This window comes from Aythya marila (genome assembly GCF_965140915.1).
Source record: "Aythya marila genome assembly, chromosome: 6".
In the NCBI taxonomy this organism is placed as follows: domain Eukaryota; kingdom Metazoa; phylum Chordata; class Aves; order Anseriformes; family Anatidae; genus Aythya; species Aythya marila.
Window position 1 is genome coordinate 8,446,590 of NC_139047.1, and position 15,912 is coordinate 8,462,501.

Consider the following 15,912-nt stretch of genomic DNA (forward strand, 5'->3'; position numbering starts at 1 on the left):
AGCTGTGCTGTGGTAGCGATGTCTTCGTCCCCCACGTGGATGGACGCACGTGGTCCTGGGAGACGGCAGGGCTGGGGGGAAAGGGGATATGAGGAACCTGTCCTCTCGCAAATAACCCACTCCCATACGTGCTGAAACGCTCGTTTTGCAGTCCATTAAGCTCAATTTAATGCAGGTAGAACATGCCTGGAATCGAGAGGATGGTAAAAGGTTTTGGGCTTTAATTTTACTCGACTGAAAAATTCTGCACGCTCCCGGCTGGTGTCGGCACTTCTGCAGCAAAGACAACAGGCCCCGCAGGAAGCATGAGGCCAAGGTTAAAGCACTTCTAAGTCAAGATGCTATGATACCCAAAGAAGCAATTTTCCATTGTATTGCATATCTTCTGGCACTTTATCGGCATGAATAGAAACTGTGAGCACAAGGGGTGCGCAGGGACCCATTGGAGCTGCAGATGGCTTTAAATTTCCCCTAACTTTCTCTGGATTCAAGGTTATTCTCTTGGCTTGCCGCAGCCCTCTGCGCTTGGGTTAATTGCATCTCTAAACAAACAGCGGCGTTACCCCTCCCTGCCCCGCCAGCATTAAAAGAAAACATATGGAGACCCGCCTGGAAAATAAAGCCTGTTTGTTACCATGGCGTGAAGTCCCGTAGGATGTGTTAGCCTTCGTGGTTTTACTAAAAACCTCCTAAATCCCACTGTTTTGTCAGCAGCATGAGAAATATCTAATAGAAGGCGGCCCAGGGCAAGGAGCAGAAGGCACTTGGGGGCCGCCCTTCGTGAGCCCTGCTCTGTTAAAATTTCCCCGAGGGTGAAGGATTTCCTCCCAGCAAGGGGACAGCGCAGGGAAACTGGGGATGTTGTAATTCCTACCAGGTGGAGATATCACAAGGGCCATGAGATGATGGGGTTTTCCTGCCTGCTCCTCTTGGGTGCAAAGATCCAAGAACCAAGATCCTAGGTTGGTCTCCACCCAGCTGGAGTCTGGAGACCGAGGCATCATTTGCAGTCCCACCTCTTGTAAATCACTGCCATACGTAGCAAGCGTTGTGTCACCTCCCTGCGCTGGGGCAGCCAGCGGGTGACCATTCTCAAGCCTTGTCCTAGGGAAACCTTGAGATGTCACAGCCTTTCTGTCACAATTCAAGAGAGAGAGACATTGAGGAGGTTAGAAAACACAGCAAGAAAGAAGCATGAAAACAGCTGAGTCACATTCCCTGCAAACAAGCACAGATTTGGGCCAGAGTCTGCTCCTGCAGAAGAAAACCTGGCTTGATGCTACAGGGCTGCAGCCAGCACAGGGGACACCAGGCATCTCCTGCCCTTCCCCAGCCCTGGCATCAGAAGCTCCACTCATCACACTTCGAATTATTCCCCTGGGTAAGAGCAGCAGGCCCCACAATCCAATTTTCTCATATCCACTCGAAGATGAGTGTATGTTAATGCTAATGGATGGGACCTGCACCGCCCTGGAAACTTGTGCCCTCTGTGGGTCTGCAGAAGCGAGGCTGGTGGCTTTCCAGGCACTGTCATTTGGATCCATGTGAAAATGACTGGAAACATGATATCAGTAGGATAGATCACATCAGAAAAGGTCCAATTTAGCTAAATTAGTGCCTGGCCTCCAGTTGCTAAAGAGAAGCAGCCGGTATAAAAGTGATATAACAGTGGGTACAACGTATTATGAGCTTTATTCTTCTTATTTTTTATTAAGAGATTTTTCATTCTCCCCCTGCTGTGGAAACTCCATGCAATAACAGGCAAGGGCGTGCTTACCTGCAAAAGAAGAGCTTTATTACTTGTCCTGAAACAGATCATTTACAGCAGCAACAAGTGGTATTAATAAAGTTTGGGGCCAGCCAATTGCAGGGAGCTGTGCTTCATATCGCTGCCAGCGAGAGCTGACTTTGGGAAGGAAAATGAAATGTTAACCAAAGACCCATTTCCAAGAGAAATAGTCTCGCCGCACATCATCAAACTAATAAAAGCACGCCATCATGTAACACAGGGCAATGCCTCCTCCTCCTCCGGGGGCCTGCTGCAGACCTTTCTTACCCCATTTTCCTGCAAACGCTGCTCAGGCTCAGTGCAGACTTCCATCAAGGCTGCTCATGAATTTATGCAGGCTCTTTCCAGCTTGCCTACTTCTTCTTGTCTTGGTCCTTTTCATTAATGAATCACGGAAGTATTAATTAACATTTGAGAGGCAGATTGCATTTTTTTTTTTCTTCTGTGGATCACTTAATCAAAGGTGGGCTTGTGTTGTTTGGTTATAAGTAGAAATACAGAGATGGAGAAGAGCCACGCTTTCAGGCTGTGCTTTACATACCCAGCAGGAAACATTTTAAATACAATTTTAAGTAAATACCTAAAGAGGAATTGGTCTCCGGAAGAGGCCCAGCCTTCAGTGACTCTCATGCAGGATGCATTATAACTTTTCTTTATTCTTATTTCTTTTTTTCTGTAGGAAAAAAAAAAAAAAAGGATGGGAGAGGAGACACAATGATGGCAGCTCGGGCCCTTCTGCTCCCACCACAAAGGGATGTCTTCTCCTGAGACAAACCCTCCGACGGTGCCTCCTGAGGCACAAATCACGGCGTGTGTGCCATCTTTCTACATGAAATGTGGCTACAATAACAGATCCCAAGTGTCCCCTGAAGGCGCGCTGCTCGATATTTATAATCGCTTAATAAACACATGAGAAATGGCACCGTACGGCCCTACATAATCTACGCGCAATGATCCTCGGTGACAAAGTGTAAGTGACCAAATCCCTTTCCAGGTCTAATGATATTTTGCTCTAGTAAGCCGGTGATATATCGCGTATGGCAAAAATAAAGCGCTCATGCATAAAATTAATACAGTAAGCTCCGAAGTCATAAAGCTTTCAGTCTGTGATATATGATTCGGGAAAATGCCTAACCTGTAATTCAAGTCCTCCCGCTGTCTTATTCCCAATAGGTCCTGGGGTCACCTAGGCATTGCAGGATCAAGCTGGGCCATCTCAGCACGGCGTGTGAGTGATTAACAAAGCAGTTAGGAGCCCTGTTTTAGGGTCACGGGCACAAAAAGCCCCGCAGGGGCACAGCTTCTCCTCCTAGAGGTCAAACATTTCTCTTTTTCCCAATATAATAACAGTGATTGTAACAGCTTTAATGACAGTATGATCATCAGCTAATGTGGTCTTTCGGCAGATTACCTCCCTGCAGGTGTGTGCCATACCTTTCCATCGCTGGCTGTAGTAATCCAGGGATCAGAACTCCAAGCCACAAACAATTCTTCAAGCTCCTTCCGTAAGGAAATGCTCTGACGGGGTGCAGCAGGGATAACACATGAGAACATACAGCGAACTCCATCGATCTGCAATCCATCCCTTGTTTCAACCACAAAAATAATTATCCTTTGCATGCGAAATGATCAAAGTGCTTCAAAAAAAAAGAAAAAAAATATCAAACTCCAGCTCCTCAATCAGGAATGCTGCCAAGCTATCGAATCAATAGGTTGTTAGATAGTTGAAGTATGGGAATATGTGAAAGCCATCAAATGATTTCTCTGTTAATAAACTGCTACAGTAATTACCATTAGAATAGAAATGGAAAGATACAGATCAGAAATGGAAAGATGTGAATGGTTTCTCATTAAGTTAAAGCACACAGGATTATTTTTTTTTCCCTTTTGGCCTTGATTCTGCATCATTTTCAACTTGCATACCCAGAGTTGCTTGTGCACCCCAAATTTCACCTAAACATCTTTGAGTCAGTGAGTATCCAGAAGAGGAGAGCTTACCTGGGAGCTGGAGAAGAGTTGGAGAAGCAGGGGCACGGGAGTGTTGTGTCTTTTTTCTCCAGGGAGCACAGATTTCAGTGCATGCACTCATGCCATATAGCCTGAATAACGGCACGGTGCCTGGAAATAACGGGGAGAAGGTGCAGGAGGAGGGTGGTGCTGGGGCTCTCCGCTAGGGTCTCGGGAGGAGGCTGCAAAGGCAAGGCCAAGTGAGTGCTAAGTGTGAAGACAACCAGCGTGCCAGTATCATGACCCAAACTCTTAACTTTCAAAGGGCTGCCTTGCTAAAATACAAGTTTTCAGTTAAAGAACAAAGGCCATTCTGCAAATCATCAACACATCGGGAAGCAAAACAAATCACCAGTCCTCCTCCCACTTGCGACTTGAGGTCATTAGAGTAACAGATGGGAAAAGCTTCAGAAAAATCTGAAGTGCAGGTCAGGGAAGGCAATGAGATGTACTTGGGGTTCAGCTTTGCCCCAATTAGCAAGAAATAAATTGTTACATGGGCTTTTTGGGGTGGAGGGAGAAAACCATCTGCTGCAGGTCCAGGGAGAGTCCTGCCCCAGGAGAAGTGAGCTTGGTTATCCACCCGGTGCCCTGCTACTGCTCCTCTTTAGTTTGGCCAGAGCTGAGAGCACACGGGTGAAAGCCCAGCATCATGCAGGACATCAACAAGTCAAAGTAATCCACTCAGCAACAAAAAAGCTGGTCTCAAAACCCCCAGCTCTTTTCGTGAGGAAAAGAGAGATGGTGGAGGCTGGAAAGCGCTTGACAAGCATCACTCAGCATCTGCAAATCCTGCAGTGCTGAGGCAGGACAATGTTAACACCCCCACAGCTTTGCACATAGAGAGCTTCAAGTGCTTCCAGACTTTTTCCAGGCCTAATGTATTTACTGAAATTGGTTGTCTTCTACTAGCACGTGAAAAAGGGGAGGGAAGGGGGGGAAAGGACTAATGGATGTACATTAACCTTTTGGTACTAGATTTCCCGATACTAGCTACTGATGCAAAATCCATTAGAAGGAAACATCGGGGAACCATGGTGTGCGAATGTTATAACGCAGGGAATATCTGTAAAAATCCAGTGTGGGCATGGCAGGGACAGAGATGGTTGCAAGTGCAGAACGATTAAAGCCAGCTCCCAGCTTTGCTCTGGGCACAGAAACCCTGCAAAAAGGGCCTGGAGAGGGGAAGGGCTGGAGGCTGAGCGCTGGTGAGGAGCTGAGCACTGGGAGCTTCACCCCGTGTTCATGGCACGGTGTGAGGCAGGAGCTGAAGCGGGTGGGGTGACCCGGGCTCTCCCTACACAAAACGGCCCCAAATGTCTTTATTTGAGGTTTTCTTCACTCAAGCGCTTCTCTTTCAGGGATGTGAAGGGGAAAGAAGGAAAGCAGGAGAAATGGATATTATAATTTAATACGCAAAGACAGCTTCAATAGTTACCTTAATGTGCTCTAATTAGGTGTGGGAATACGCAGCACATCCCAAGGGCTGGTTATAGCCACTTTCCCTGCTGCACTCAGACGTGTTTCGCCACCGTGATCAAATATTTTAACATGTACAAAGATTTATCACCTGCAGGGCACAGAAGAAAATGATGATTTAGCCTCCTCAGCAGCCACAGCTCACAACCACCTTCCGAGAGCGGAGGAGCCCGCAGCCCAGCCCCATTTACCCCAAAAGGCAGCCAGAAACCATCGGCGTGGACTCACGCTGGTACCTGCCAGCCCTGCTGCTTAGCTGAGGAGGAAACGCATGGAAAAACAAAACAAAACAAAACTGGATTTTCCTTGGATTCGACAAACGTAGGTGCTATGAAATGAGAGTAACACAGCAATAAATAATTAAATAAATAAGTAAATAAATAAATAAAACAAGCCAGAAAGCTTGTACTGTAAGTGGATTGAAATGGGGAGAACATCTGCCTCTGATTTTTCAGTTAAACAAAACCATGAAGTTTAATTTAATAAAAACCTTCTGCTTACAACCACAAATAAAATTCTTCAAGGTTGGCTGAGTTTAAAGCCAGAACCTGGCACCTCTTCAGAAGCATGGTAGGGAGCTTGCGGGGAGGAAGTCTTCCCGTTCTGCCACAGCTGCTGGGACTCAGCTGCTAAGGGAGGGACGGGAGCATCGCATCGGAGCCGGGCTGCAGAAGCAAAGCGTGTGGGGGTGACGGGCAATGCTTACATTGACAGCAATATTGTCTCTGCTCCCCCAGCACGAGGTGGGGCAGAGCATAAGGGCATTGTGCTGCTGCACAATACCGAATAAATACAGGGAAGGAAGAGGTCCAGCACCGCAGACTTATTGAATTAAACATTATTGTGGCTAACACAATCAATACGGCATCGATCGCATTAGCCATATTAATATTTAATTCAATTAAAAGGTTCCCAATTAGATTTTTTTTTTTAAATGTTCTTCCAGGTCTTTTATGCTGCAGGAAAATTGTTAAATTTTGCTACAGACCGTGAGATCCAGCCGGACCCAAACTACGGCCGGGATGCTCAGAGCAGCACTGGCCCCAGCGAGCAGCACTCACTGTGGCAGCTTCTTCAAAAAAGAGGCACCCACAGCAAATGCAACTTCAATATATATATACATATATTATATATAATAATAAACAGAAGGAAGGTGAGAAACTTCCTCACCTTCCCCCACCTGATTACATACAAAGCGTTCCTTGGCTTTTAAGGGTAATTTAATGGTAGTTAAACTAGCGTTAATTTAAGTCAAAGTGGTCTGAAAAGGCAGAACATGCTGTACTGCTTTTAAAAACAGCTGAATCTTCATTTGTTCCGTAAGAGACACTACTGCCTGCTTCCTAACCACTACTGGCTGTCCAAAGACCTTTCCCTATAGATTTTAAAATAACATTCAAGCCTACTTTGAATTTTTCTTGCAAAGTCTGGGAGAAAGTCAGAAAAAAATGAGATGGGAGCCAGATTAATTAATATTGGTTAATCTGACATCAAAATTCACCCCATGAGCATCTCCCACATGTGCCCATTCTGAGACCCAAAGCTTGCTTGCTATTATTGGTTTGTTTGCCTGTTATTTCCCCCAAACACTTGCAGAAATAACCTAGCTCCTGGCTCTCCCACTTGACTCCAGGACCTTCTCACGAGCCACTCACTTCTTCCTCAGAAGCCACTTCTCAGATAACATCAAACCAAACCTCAGCGTAGGACAGATTTGGGTTTACAGCTGCAGGAATGAAGTCCAAAGAGAATTATTTCCCCAGGCATCCCAATCCCCCAGGCTTGCCCAGCATACATCTATTTCTTAAGGAAATTAATCGCTCTCCCTCAAAAATTTATCTCAATTAATTCAGACAGGAACTGGTGGGAGATATTTTAGGGATAAGAAAACAAGCAACCAAATAGAAGCAGAGACACATGAGAGAGAACCTATTTTATGATTATATTCCCTGGGATCTACCCAGGACACTGATGCAAGGAAACACCTCCATACTCTCAGATGTGTTTCACTTCAATAAACACAACTATCCATAAAAAAATAAAATACTAATAATTAAAAAAAATACTCACCAGGACTCATATTCTCCCTTAGACCACACAAAATTGATTTAAAACATCTCCCGTTAACTATGAGCAATGTTAAACCAATGACATTGCTCCTGCAGGTGATACTGGGTGTCCCAGGTGAGCTAATTCATAACGAAATACGGAGAGGAATTTCAGGGGAAGCTGCCTGAAAAAATTATTAGCTTTTCCGAGATTCAGAGCATTTTTGAGATAGAAACAAAAGATTAAATAAAACGTCTATAATCCAGGATACAAGACTATTTTTTGCCTCTAAAAATGACCCAGTCATCAACACACATCAAGTATATGGATTTTAGGAGAAAGCTGGCACAAACCCATGTTATAACCAATTTTCTTAGCAGCATTTAATATATTTTTGCTGATGAACCCTACTTCATACCACGCTGTAACCCCATAGCACCCAAACCAGCTATCAGTGCCCCATGGCAACTCAAGGGGCATGAAATACCTCTTCTATTTCGAGCCTGCCTCCTACTAGCCTCCTTCAACGCACCACTTGAAGACAGAGAAAAATGATCCCTCCCCACCCTTTGCCACATGACTCATGATTTTATAACCTTGTTTTTATCAGCCGAAATCCATCCATTGGTTTGAGGAACTTGATTTATCCTTACAGGACCTTTTATATTTTTTTTTTTAGACCTGCTTTAATCAAGTGCTATACCTCTGTTTATGATTAGCAGCACTGAATTAATCAGGGTTTGCATTGCTGAACTTTTCTGTTTTTCTGTTCAGTTTTTTTAAATACTTACCCCTTGCTTCAGTAGCATTTGACAACTGCTTCAGTTCTGGCATCGAAGTCAACTCATTCCAGTTCTGTCGGGTTCTTTCAGCATACCGAAGTTGTCCAGGCTCCATCTCCAAATCCCTGAAGGAGAGAGGCAAGAGCTAATATCAAGCATACTTCAGTTAGAGGGGTAAGACTTGCTCCTCAGCAAGACAAGGAGGGATTCTTAACATGATTTGATAGTAACCGTGCTTGGGAATGTGACTTGATTCAGAGGAGTCAAATTAAATGGGAGCAAAATTGCAACAAGTGATTTATTTATTTTTTAATGGCAGTTTTCTAACAGCTTCTTCTCAGCTTTTTCTCAAAATTTGTAAATCTGCTCTGCCTTTAGGTAGGATCATGGAAAGGGTTGCCTGACGGGCCAAAACTCCTTCCTGGCACAGAGCAAAAAAGCTCCACACTTACAAATTTTGCAGAGACTCGCTGCTACTTTTGCAAAGAATACCCCATTAGGTATATTGATGTGCTATGAAACATCAAGTTAAAATGTGCTACAATTGTTAAAATAAATGACCAAGTCCACACGGTATTGACTCAGTGCCTTATTTGCTTCCAGTGTTTATGTGCACAAAAACCCCAAACACATTCATCCCACGTGCTACTCCCTTTATTAACGAGCCTTACATTTCTGCTTGCTCACCCAGACCCGCAAGTACTCGAGAACTGCATTTAGTGAAGAGCAATGATTCAGTCTAGCTGAAGTGATAGATCAAGACACTCCAGCTACTGGGTTCTAGTAGCTGCTGGTGAGGAGTACACCTATTATCTGTGAAGTGTCTATTGCCAACAGTTCTACAGAGGACATTTAAAACGAGCATGGGATCTGCAAGCGCGATGGTTACACCGAACTCTTACGCTACAGAGCTACTCGTGCAGATGGGATGTGCCATCTTCACAGCTTATCAGGTGCACAGAGAAGTACTTCCATTCCCATTTACCTGTTGAGATACAGACATGCCACGTACTTACTCTGCAGCTAAGCTCATGCAAGAAGACACTCCGAAGTGACTGACACCGTAAGTTTTATTACAAGCAATAAAAACCCAAACCTCATTTTATCCCACAACCATCATTTCCATTGTATATCATGGCAAGACAAAATCTTTAAGTTATGAATTCACAAACCAAGGGAACACACGAGATGTAAGGCATTACGTGACATAAGAGCACAGAGAGAGGCAGCGAGATTGACAATAACTTATGATCAATTTGAGGAAAGAATTAAAAACTGTAACAAATATGCAAGAATCAAGTACTGCTCCACTGCAGCCAAGTTTAAGTACAATTGCACAAAGCAAGGCATAATAGTTTTGTGATCGTTATTTTTTTCATGTAACCATGATAGCAATCTATACTTACAGGAGTATTTTTGATTATAATTTACGAAGCATTCTGACTCTTAAAATCCTCCAGAAAATAGCGTTGAGTTCAAATTACACATTTACAGGCATGAAGATGGATGGAAGCAAATAAAGCATCACTCTTGCTACAAATAAAGAATTTTAGATTAAAATATTTAAAGATGCATTTTCAAAAATGTTTCTGTTCAAATGAATTCAGGCTGTTAGTTCTGCTTTAATTTCCAGAAGGCTTATCCTATGCCAAGAATTTCCTACAACATTCAGCTGTAACAAGTTATGGGGAACATCATGTGTCATTTGAGAGAAGAGGTGTCTATACAGGCAAATGACTAGGTTCAAATGAAAAAAAAAAATTTTCAATACACATTCTGGCCTGGCTGGGAAATCCTGACACATACAGTAGTAGATCCTTGTCAAAGGATATTAAACACAAAAGAAATGGGGTTATGTTCTCTCACCTATGAAGGCCTGATTTACGTCAAGAATGCAAAAGGTTTCATTTTGAAAACTCTTAGTTACAAAATGTCATCGATTATTACACTGAAGTTAAATGCAAAAATAAAGCTTACTAAAGAATCCAAGGCACATTTTTCAAGGCAGCATCTTTACCTCCCTCCTCCATCGTAAGGTCATTTGTTCCAGCACATGACAGTGAACTTAGCAACTCATTTACATGGTCAAAGCTCTCCTGTATTCCAAGTGCAAAACATAAATCATAGCTTCAGACCACTATTTATCAGTTTCCCAAATGCTCAGGAGTCAACACTTTTTTTTTTTTTTTTAACTTTTTTTTTTTTTTCTTTTTTACTCTTGCTCATGAGACAGGGATGTTCACTTTACAGGCAGCAGCTGAAATGACATTACACAGTCTATAATCCAGCTGGAGGGGGCCATCCAGACTTTGCCCTGACGAATTTTCTCCGGCTTGAATTTAGAAGACACATCATAGATGACATACTGAGTACAAAATCGCTGGTCAGAAGTCGATTCTGCATGGTATGCCACCGTGTTGATCATCTGTGTCACATCACTGTCTGGTTTTGGCTGCCTAACCAGAATTTGGCCTCCTGCTGCTTTGACCAGCTCCACAAGATCACTCTTCTGGTGGCTACTGAAAGATCCCAGAAAATAGAAGTAGCATCCATCAAACAACTTCGGCAGCTAAGGGAAGGAAAAAAAGAGAAAGTATAAACATAGGACCACCCAACTGAGCACACAGGAACAAAGCAAAAGTGAACGAGAAGTACAATTGAAAATAATCAACACAAATCTAGAACCATAACTTAACACATAAAGTACTCGGTATAAGTATACAATTGAGAAAAGTTTGCTTACATGGGGAATTCTTGTTTATGTTTGATTATTTTCCAGCACAGTAGGGTCTTCAACTATGAGCTAGAGCTATTCACAGCTACTATTACGAACACTTAATGAACTTCTCCAGGGTAATCCAGAAATTAAATATAAAGTGTTCCCATATAGAAACAAGATTCAATTCAAATATTTTTTTTCCTTTCAACTTTCTGATCATTTCAGATATGTTTTTATATTTTATATTTCTGATCATTTCAGATATGTTCTAAAGCTGAGCAGAGAGGTCCAAAGCAGCATTACTTCCATACAGGTTCCCTCTGACAAGGTTATGGCAACATACCCACTAATCGAGAAAAATGACTGCTTTATGGATGCTCACAGTCCTTTCAATCACCTTGCACATCATCAAATTTCTGTACAAGGCCACATTAAAATTTTACATCTACTGCATCTGCCCATGTGGCAAAGGGCAAAAATGTGTGAACCAGAGGTCATTCAGACAATCTGTCTCAAGCAATAAAACCCACCAGCTGTTCTCTGTTGAGCCGGCCTCTTTGTGGGCCACCTTGGATTTCATACTTCTCTTCTTGTTCTCGGACTGCACTTCGCAGGCAGGCTCGTACCCCTACAGAAAGCACAATGAGGAAAGCACCAGTTTCAACTCTCACCGTTATTTTTAGACAGAGGTTCCATGTTTTAAGAGAGGCTTGACATTTCATTTCAGGGACTTAGAAGTCCCTGCACCCGTATAGCATCGCATCCTGTACACGTTAGCAATTTCATTTTAAACTGGAAAAGAATTTACAATAGTGGTTGTAAAGATGTAGGTCGGATGGAGAGCAGCAGTATCACACTACAATCAGTGCTGTAAACACAAGGAATTATTAGCAGTTCCTCTTAACCACTACTAAAGGTCAACCACTTAATGTCAGATGTCAAATTGCTAATCATTTGGAAGCTTAAAGCCAGCATGTAGAACCAACTCCGCAGTTATGAAACGGAAGCAATTGCCTGATAAAGAGCAATTACAAAGCAAGTACAAAGCTGTTTCTGAGCAGCTATGGCCTCAAATAAATCAGATGGGATCTCAAAGTCTTCAAGATCAGCAGAAACTGGAGATTTAGGCTGGGGTTTTAACAGTGGCATTTGTTTTTGTTACCACTGCTGCCTAATGAGATTGTCTTTTAGAGTCAATGTAGTTTTACCTTGTTTTAAGGCTAGTTATTTTTTCCAATCCAGAATGTGCTGATGCTAATGTACTGCTAATGTTAGTGGAACGTACAACCTGACCCGACTTTGGAAAGAGGAATTGCTGTGGTCACCGATTCAAGGATGAAACATTTCGCCTGCACACACAATGTACTCATTAATAAAAATTACCCGAGAAAGAAACTTTGCAAACCATTCCACGAGGATTACGGTGTTGTTAAGATTGCAGCTTTTCTAGTAGTACCTCACTCCTCCCACAGTGTTTCTTGTTTAGGCAGCCTACTTCTACTGTGCAAATACAAGAACCACAATATATAAAAGAATACAACCAACTGAACAAAAACATAAGTAAAACAGGGGTGTTGATCCTAGAAAGGAAGAAAGCCCAAGAGAAGCATCACTGAAAAAGGTACTTGAATACCATGGCAATAAGTACCAATATTTAATCTCAACCTAGAGATCTTGAAAGCTAACCAGCAGTGATTTACCACCAGTTTACACAAGCTCACAAATGTAATAGGAATTCATGCTTTAGTTACCAGAGGTCCTTCAATTTACTTAGATAAAAAAAGAAAGATAAACCTATATAGAAAACCACAATTGGCTGGATACTATGACTATACGTATATATTTTCCTCCATGCACAAGTATCAGTTAATGCACAGTTAATCATTTGTACTTTTTCCTTTTGTTTCCTATTATGTTCCTTTCTTCAAGGAACATTACTATGAACTCATATTAGAAGAGGAAGCTAGTAATGTGTTTTCTGGAAAGGTAACATATATGACATGTTTATTATTGGCAAGAACAATGCATGGTGATAAACTATCTTTGAAGTACTCCTAACTCAAGAAAAATCTGAAGGCTCTACCAATATTTTATTTGATCGGCACTACTCAACAGGATTTCCTCTCCCAATTTGCCTCAAACTTATAAAGCTGTTATTTCCTTTCACGAAAATGCAGATGTTAATGGGCATCACTCACAGTAAAGTAAAAAGTCCTCTCAGCTAGACTTAATAGCAGAACTGTCCACTCATTAAGAACATGAGTTATTTCAATCTACCATCAAAAGCTCAATTTCAAGGATATTCACTACAGAGCTGAAGTTTTTATATGATGAGTACATCACAAATTGAGCATTCAGTGCCAGCATCAGTAAATGGAGCAAATTCGATATGGAAGTAATAAAAGGTTGAACGAATACAGAAGACTACGATGCTGTCTCGTACTGCTACTTTCCTTAAAATTAAAAATAAAAAAAAAAAATCATGGAAGTGACTGTAACGTTAGTGGGATGCCTATTTTCACAGAAAACAGACCAAGTCTGTTTTGCATACATATGTCCATCCATTTCATGCCAGTTTCTCCAAGTAATTTGTAGGCCCTAAAGTTCCTTGTTACTTGTAACGAAAATCTGCCAAGACGGCAAGACTCAACTAGATATGTTGTCCTTCACTGTATCCGTAAGAACCACAAATATTTGTTTCCTCGAAAAACTAGAAATATGCAAACACACCACTCGTCTAGCCAATATTTGCATCATCGGTATCCTCATTAACTTTTCTTAGCAGGCTAGAATAAGAAGAGATCTGTGTCTGAACAGATTGGTGGCACAGAAGTTATGTATTCCAGACAGAGTAAAGAGCCCTGAACATACGTTCCTAGCGCCCAGGTGTATTACCTCTTTTTTTTTTTTTTTTTAAACATTAGTATGTTAAGAGGCAACATTTTTAGGCCTATACTCCTTTGTGGAACAACAACCTCTCCATATGTTCCCTACTGATGGAAAAACAGTGCATTTTTGTCTCCAGAACATATTTTTTCCTGCAAGATGTAGAAGCAGAACTTGCTCTGACTCATGGGTCTTGCCACACTTGACAAATAAGAACAAATAGGTTTTTGTGAAGCATTGTGCTCAGGGACATTTCAAGAAGTTATCTAACTCTTTGCCTGTGTGCAGGTAGCAAAGAGGCTTTGGAATCCTCAAGCTCAGGAGACGTGATGCTTCAGGTCTCAACAATACAATCTTCTTATTGTCAACAGCACTGTTAATCTGTAGTAAGAATATTGTTTGAACAGACACAAAACCACACAAGATAACAGTGGAAGGAGAGCATTAAGAACAAGAAAACAAAAATTGCACGTTGTGTCATCAGAATCATGGTCTAGGAATACATCCAGAAAACTGATGTAGTTAGAAACTGATGTTAAAGGAAGGTGTTTACAACCCTCAGTTGAACAATTAAGGAATATCTGTCCATGGGAGAAGGTTTCCTAAAAAGAAGGAGGAAGTAAAAATGATTAAGTAGCAGAGACCAAGAAGTAGGAAGTAAAAATAATGAAGTAGTAGAGACCACTATGTCCTTTAACTGCAGACTTTGTTCAGATGGCTTGATCCTAAGTTGGTCATCTCTCTTCAGCAACCCCTGCATACTAGATTTTGTATTCAAGCGTTCAATGATTCACATACCATAATAGTTAAAGAAAAAAATCATTAAAAAAGTGAAATATCCATCTGTCTCATATTTGAGACAAAAAGACAGTGCTAAAGTTGTGTTTCTATCTTCACAACGTGTTTCATTGCACATTTGTCTATATTCCTATATGCCCCTTCTCCATTTGTTTCATTTTTCCCCCTCTGCACACAAAACTTAGTGTCAAGTCACTTGCTTCTAGCTTATTACTTTTGCACTCCCATGTACAGGTGCAGTGACTCCGAGTGGATCTCAGTGAGGTTCTCAACGACAGCATCGTTACCTTTTGGTGTGGTATGGTGACTGTTGGAAGCAGCAGGCATGTGCAAGCTCTATCTTTCTTCTAAGGGGTGGTACGACCACCACAAGACCTTGCGCTGGAAAACCTCAATTTCACAGTTAAGAGTACGAATACAAATAGATTAGAGCACATTGTAGGCCTTTCAGTTGTTTAAATTTTTATTTATTTGTTTTTTAATATAGCTAGGGACTTCATCTTCTGTGACAACTTCTAAGCTGAGTTGACTCAATAAAGCCCAGGTCTTTTTCCTGAGTAGATCTTATTAATTTTAAAGCTGCTAATGTGTATGAGTGGCTGGATAACACGACAGTTCCCTTTTAATAGTCTCTCCATCAGGGTGAGTGTCATCCTGATTAAGAGGACACATAAAAGGAAATAAAAGGCCATACTGTACTCAAAGGCACAACACTACTGCTTTTACAGGGACATTTCCAGAAGCTCTGTTGACCTCAGAGTACTCCTATTTAAGTTATAGGCACAACACCCTTTGACTTCAAACAGTAGCCATGTTAAATTGATTCCCAGAACACCTGAAGTTACAAATTCATTTGTCTCAGCACTATATTAGGGAGCCACCAGTGAGAATTTGATGCTAAGACACTGGAAGGTAAGTCAAAGGAATAAATTGAAAAAGAATTGCTATTATCCTAATTAGAAAAGCAATTAGGACACCATTAATATGCCACCTCCCTTCTAAAATTGACATGGATGTCTTATTTATTTATGTAAAATAATCAGCACAGGATTCTAAGTCTTGGAAGTACAAGCAGCTTTCTAAAAACAGAGGGGGAAGAAAACTTACTTTTGAGATGACAGTCACAATTTTAGGAGGGGGTAAAGACCAGAGTTGCATTATTTTCTTTCCCAAATTCACAGTCTGGGCATTCTTTCCAGGCAAACCTGTCTAAGAACCCGGTTTGTTACAAGCCAGAATGAGATCACTTTTTTAGTCAGAATCTCAACAATTCTGTTTATTCCTTGATACTACTGCCAATAAGAGCTCTGAACTTCCCAGGTTTGAGAGTGATAGAGTTTATTCATTTAGCACGTTCTCTTCCCTAAAGAGAAGAGGGTGATTACTGCAACTGTGCTTTAATG

At 41.8% G+C, this 15,912-nt stretch overlaps 1 protein-coding gene across 1 annotated transcript in view; it reads right to left on the reverse strand.

Moving 5' to 3' along the window:
• Positions 1-9,182: 9,182 nt before the first annotated feature.
• BARD1 (BRCA1 associated RING domain 1) overlaps positions 9,183-15,912 on the reverse strand; it is a gene marked incomplete at its 5' end in the record, with an annotated part of 43,767 nt that continues 37,037 nt past the window's right edge. Inside the window, 2 exons of the mRNA XM_082763212.1 lie at positions 9,183-10,675; positions 11,356-11,453. Of these exons, the coding sequence (XP_082619338.1) occupies positions 10,346-10,675; positions 11,356-11,453 (428 nt within the window). The 3' untranslated portion in view covers positions 9,183-10,345. The remainder of the gene's footprint in view (positions 10,676-11,355; positions 11,454-15,912) is intronic.